The 6,370-nt window shown below is 43.6% G+C and overlaps 1 protein-coding gene across 1 annotated transcript; it reads left to right on the top strand.

Annotated features, from left to right (window-relative positions):
- The first annotated feature begins 3,996 nt into the window (after positions 1-3,996).
- Positions 3,997-5,052, top strand: LOC138957405 (paraneoplastic antigen Ma3 homolog). The gene has a single exon (XM_070328525.1). It carries the CDS (start codon positions 3,997-3,999, stop codon positions 5,050-5,052), a length of 1,056 nt encoding a protein of 351 aa, XP_070184626.1.
- Positions 5,053-6,370: the final 1,318 nt, after the last annotated feature.

Here is a 6,370-nt window from a genome sequence, read left to right on the forward strand (position 1 = left end):
TCGACCCAAATGATCTCAAAAATTATTGCCCTGTTTCTAACCTCCCCTTTCTGTCTAAAATCATAGAGAAAACAGTGTTACATCAGCTATTAAAGTATTTAAATTCTAACCTACTTCTCAGTGTGTCCCAGTCAGCTTACCGTGCGCACCACAGCACGGAAACAGCCCTCGTCAAGGTCATGAATGACATCTTGCTTGCACTCGATCATGGTAAAGTTTCCATCTTGACCTTGCTAGACCTGTCCGCAGCCTTCGATACTATTGACCATACACTGCTATTGAACCGACTCAATAAGCACTATGGAATCTCAGGCACCGCGCTTGCCTGGTTTCAGTCATATTTGACTGGAAGAAAACAAACAGTAGCAGTTGATGGTTACCACTCAGGATCGGCTGAGGTGGCATTCGGTGTCCCACAGGGGTCAGTGTTAGGTCCTGTTCTGTTCATTCTGTATACCAAACCACTGTCGAATCTAATTGAAACATGTTCAATCGCTAGCCAGTCTTTCGCTGATGATACACAGCTGCATGATTCCTTCGCCCCTGATCGGGCACTGGCTGCATCCCAGAAAATAGAGAAATGTATCATCACAGTCAAGACCTGGATGACAGAAAACAAACTAAAACTAAACGACGACAAAACTGAATCTCTACTCATAAAATCTAGCCGTGCTCTGTGTACTGTACCCCTCCCTGCTGCATTAAAAGTTGGTGACTGTGACGTTACTTTTTCAGCTTTTGCACGCAATCTGGGTTTCACTGTCTCTGATGACATGTCTCTTGACAAACATGTGACAAATGTATGTAGATTGGCATTCCTTGAAATCCGCCGTATCAGTTCAATTCGCAAATTCCTAACTCTTGATGCTACAAGAACGCTAATGTGTGCCTTTGTCCTGTCTAAACTGCACTACTGTGATGCTCTTTTATCTGAATGTCCTTTGTACATCACTAACAAGCTTCAGAAAGTACAGAATGCAGCAGCTAAACTTGTTCTCAAAGCCAGGAAGTCTGATCACGTTAAACCACTCCTCCGCACCCTCCACGGGTTGCCTATTCAAGCACGCATTGACTACAAACTCTGTACCCTGTGTCATAGTTTTTTTTCTCTCAGGCTGCTCCTGTCTATCTATCAGATAATTTTATGTTGAATGTATACATTCCCTCAAGACAGCATTGCTCTTCCAGCGATTCTCGGATGCTTCGCATTCCTCATGTCAGAACTAAAGCCTTCGGCCACAGGTCCTTCTCCTATGCAGCCCCTAAAATATGGAACTCTCTCCCATATGACATCCGCCACATTGACTCAACCCCTTCTTTCAAAGCAGCTTTAAAGATCCATCTTTTCAAAATCTATTTAGATCCCTGATCCGCTTTTGCTATACCCTGTACTATCGCTTCACGCTTGTGTTAGTGTGTGTGGGTGTGATCGACTGCGCTGTGTGTGCGTGTGTGTGTGTGTGTGTATGTGCGTGTGTGTGTGTGTGTGTGTGTGTGTGTATGTGTGTGTGTATGTGTGTGTGCTATGATATAGTGATTTAACTTATTATTTTTCTTACTATGTACTTAGCTTTAACTTGTGTGAGTGTATGTTTTTCTTTGCCGGGATGTTGTTGTTTGTATAATTAATGCATTATGGCATTTATGTATGAACTAGGATACTCTTTATTGTAAACATATATACCTTTTTCTAAACTGTTCAGTTTGATGTTAAGCGCGGAGAGCGTGAATTAACCCCATGGTTCGCGCTATATAAGCTTGTCACTATTAGTATTATTTTATTCGTCTTTCAACACAGGCACCACTGTATATACAGTAATACCGTCGTTTCAAATACTTTGCAACTCGTGTAACCCATGTGTAAAACGTGTGTCCGTACCTGTTTAATTGCACATAACACGTCTGTGGCAGGCAGTATATTTTGACTTATAACTTCATTTGTTTGTGTCCTTTAAAATAATAATCTTTTCATGTGCCTGTACAGGAATCAGTTGCCTGCTTATTATTATTATTTGTTAAAATATGCTTCATTGAAGTGCCTATTGTTTGTATGGCAAGTTTTCATTGGCTTATGCTGCAAACTGTACTCTCATTGGCTTGGGAGACTACTTTTTTTGAGTGAACTAAGCTCACTGCAATTTTTGGTATGCTGACACCTGTCAGTGTCATTGCATTGTTACCACCTGAACCTGACTGTACAAGATTCTTTTGCTGTTTTGGTAAGTGAGATCATGCTAGTATGAATGCTTTATTTTAGTAAATAGATTGACTTAAATGAATTGAATGACAGGACTGTTGAATGAAATTGTTTTATTATAACTGTATGCCAGTTTAGTTAGTTCAGTTTGAATGCTTTGGAATTTAGTTGAAAAGAAGGAATGTGAACATAAACTAGTTTGGAGCCAGCTTCTTTATTTTTGATGGCGTTCATGTTGTTCATAAGTTACTTTCTATTTGAATAATGTGTCTAGGGAAATGTCAGTCTCAATTGCTACTGAAAGAAGGCACATGATGTATTTTTATTATTGGAAACAAAGAGTTGGTTTGTGTAATACCTGAGTTTGATATTTATTTTCATTGTCTACATATATGATGTGCACATAGTAATAATTGATGTAATGCTTGTAGGTTATACCCTGGCCAGACTGAGGAGTGAGAAACCCTCATAACTACAACTACAGTATTTTTGAGGTATGCGATATTTATTATTGCGGTGTGACATTCTTTATTTAAGAATGGAGTTCATGTTAAATTATTCTCAGCATGTCAGATTCACATGTTGATGTTGTAAATTGGTTGCATTGTATACATATAATATTTACGTGTATGCCGTTTTGTATCGATGTCTCAGTGAAGCAATGTTTGATGTATATGTCATACTTCATTTACTTGTGAGAGCTGTAATTTGTTTTAATGTTAATGTGAATCAAATGAGGTAAACTATTTAATTATTTATTGATTTACAATCTTAGAACTTTATTGTACTGGAACACCACGTTTACATTATTTTATTTACATGTGTTTCAGGGTTTTTTCCATGTGATTCGTTATGCCTTATGGTGAATAAAAAGCGAAGTCGGACTATCATCACACCGCCTTGTCTGCATGAGTGCGAGACGGTTACAAAATGGCGCCCAATAAGGGACTTCGCGTCACCAGACTCTGCATCGCACGCCAGTCCTAGGTTGGCCAGGCTACAACGTCAACCAAGCACAAGGCTTCACGTGGCAACACCAGTCACCACGCAACCTTCAGCCTACGTCCCTGGCCAGGGCTGAGGTCAGTCAGCATCAACGCCAGTTGCAGAGGTGGGTGCGTTCCAGCAGCAGCCAGCTGTGATGTTTACCAGTACCATCATACATGTCCCGTCTACATGCTGTATATTCTTCATCCTGTGACGTCTGCAGTGTGTTGTGCTAGAAGTGTTCATCTTCAGGTTGTGTTAGCGCTCAGTCTGCGAGTCGAGTACTCTGTCTAGACGTGTGTTTCTTAAACAGTGTAAAAGGCCTACGACTTTACCATATTGAGTCTGTGTGGGGTTAATGCACAGTATAAGAGCAAGGGAGACAATCTACCTGAATACTTCTGCCAGAAAGAGAAGATTTGTGTGCAATCACAGTGACATGACTGTTCAAGGGAGACAATTTTGAAACCAACCTCTTTATGCATGCTGTGTGATTATTTGCAGGAAACAACCTTGATCTTACTTTAAGAACATTGAACGGATGGTTGCATGTCAGTGTTAACATAGTTTTTTTATGCATCTGACGTTGTTTATTGCCTGATGTTCTGATCTTTGATATTTTCAGGATGTTGTAAACATCGTGGTATATGATACAATTTGTTTCGCAGGGTATTTTTCGTACTTGGTCGGTAGGTTATTGCGACCTTCCATGCTATTTTTCAGGACTCTGTGACAGTTGGAGTTAGGAATTTGTCCTTTTTTGTGATCGTCGTGGCTATTGTTGTTTGTTGCTTTTAACACATACCACAAGTATGGCAGAGCAAGTCACGGAAGAAGAACTTAGGCTGCTTAAGTCTTTTAGGGAGCTCGGTCTCACTCCAAAAGCAGACACCAAAGAGGACCTAGAGAGATGGATCCATAGCCAAGGAATTAAAGAGGAAGAGGCAGACGGCCGGCCACACAGCAAGGAGGACCTAGACAGATCTAGACCACGGACATTGGCGCTGTCCCGCACACCCCAGATTTCAGTTTTCTCTGGAAATCCTCAAGGCGACAAACAGACCACCTTTGACCTATGGAAGTTTGAGGTGAGATGTCTAATGGAGAACGGTGTTTATGATGAGCCAGTGATCTTGGAGGCAATTCGTCGGTCCTTGAAAGGAGAAGCAGCGAGAATCGCGATGCGGTTGGGCATCTCTGCTACTGTAAAGGAGCTGCTGACCAAACTTGAAAGCGTCTTCGGGAATGTCCAGGCAGGCGAGAGGCTATTAGCGGCCTTCTATGGTGCAAGACAAGAAAGTGCGGAAGACGTGACCCAATGGAGCTGCCGGCTCGAGGACTTACTAGCTAAAGCACAGGACCTGGGCCGAGTCCGCCCTATGGAGGTGGATGAAATGCTCAGAGTCATGTTCTACACAGGCCTGCGACAGGAACTGAAGGATCGCACAGGCCACAAGTTCGACACCATTAAAAACTTTGATGAGCTGAGAAGCGCCATCAGGCAGATAGAGCAAGACAGTTCCTGCCAAGCCTCAAAGGTCAAGTCAATATCAAAAGCTGCCCAGCAAGCCCCTAATGACGTAGATGAGCTAAGAGCACAGGTGCATCAGCTCGCGACAGAGTTAGAAAGTGTAAAAGAAAGGCAACCTGCAAACTACGGCAACTATCAGAACTCTGCCAACTATCAAAACCAGAGAGGTCGTGGCCGAGGTCGGGGAGCCAACAGCCAACAACATCGTCAGACCAGTGACATCATCTGCCATCGCTGCGGGGAAAAAGGACACATCCGCGTCGGGTGCAGAGTGCGGCTAGATCATAGCAAGCAAGTGTTAAACCCGAACGGACCTACAGAGATGGGCTCGATGTAGGTCCACATTGTTTCAGCATGAGTAGCCCAAGCACAGCGCAAGAACCAGAACTTGTGGGATCGAGCAATGAGGTAGCAGTGAATATAAATGGGGTCGAAGCAACAGCGCTACTGGACACCGGTTCAACTGTATCCACTGTAAGCGAGAGTTTTCACCATGAACATTTGCCTACACTACCCATATATCCACTTCAAAATGTACTGAAGATCGAATGCGCCGATGGAGAACTACTTCCATACCTTGGGTACATCATCGCTTCATTAACAGCCCCAGGAACAGGGAGCCATAGCATCGAGGAGCAAGAATGTCTCTTACTTGTCGTCCCAGATAGCCGTTACAATCGTAGCGTACCTCTTTTGATAGGCACAAACATTCTGAGTCACTTCTTGGATCATACCAGGCAGGAACATGGCTGTAAGTTTCTACAAGTAGCCAACATGCACACGCCGTGGTATCTCAGCTTCAGATGTATGGTTTTAAGGGAAAAGGAACTAAAGAAGAACAGGAACTGCCTTGGACTTGTAAGAAATGCAGACTTGAACGGCACAACGATCAAACCCAACAGTTCTATTGTAGTCACAGGCGTGATAGACAAGCCACTTGACTACGAGCCTACTTGCGCTATTGCTCAGCCAGCACTCAGCGGCGACTTGGCAAGCCTCCTTGACATAACAGCAAGCATAGTCAACTATCAGTCCAAGCACACAGGATTTGTAGATGTCCAGGTGTCAAACGTTACCACACAAACAGTCACCATCCCATCACGAGCTATACTGTGTGAGCTACAGCCAGTCACTATTGTGGACAGAGAAATCAAACCTGAGGATAGTCCTGATTCTGATGCTTTCATGGATGATATCAAGATCACATCGCAGGCCCTGAACGAGCATGAGTACGACAAACTAAAGACAAAGCTCAGAGAACGCAGAGAAGCCTTCTCTAGCGGAAAAGATGACGTTGGACTGACATCCCGGGTGAAACATGATATCCGAATGAATGACAACACGCCCTTCAAGGAGCGCCACAGAAGGATTCCACCTGGCATGTACACACAAGTCCGCGAACATTTGCAGCAGATGCTGGATAGCGGGATCATCCGCCGCTCTCGCTCTCCATGGTCTTCAAACGTGGTCTGGGTAAAGAAGAAGGATGGAACCCTGCGCCAATGTGTCGACTTTCGACAGTTAAACGCGAGAACGATCAAGGATTCGTATGCTCTTCCAAAGATAGAGGAACTTCTTGACGCCTTGTCAGGATCCAAATACTTCTCCGTTCTAGACCTGAAGAGCGGCTACCATCAGGTTGAGATTGTAGAAGA

Source organism: Littorina saxatilis, unplaced genomic scaffold, assembly GCF_037325665.1.
Source record: "Littorina saxatilis isolate snail1 unplaced genomic scaffold, US_GU_Lsax_2.0 scaffold_117, whole genome shotgun sequence".
NCBI lineage: Eukaryota > Metazoa > Mollusca > Gastropoda > Littorinimorpha > Littorinidae > Littorina > Littorina saxatilis.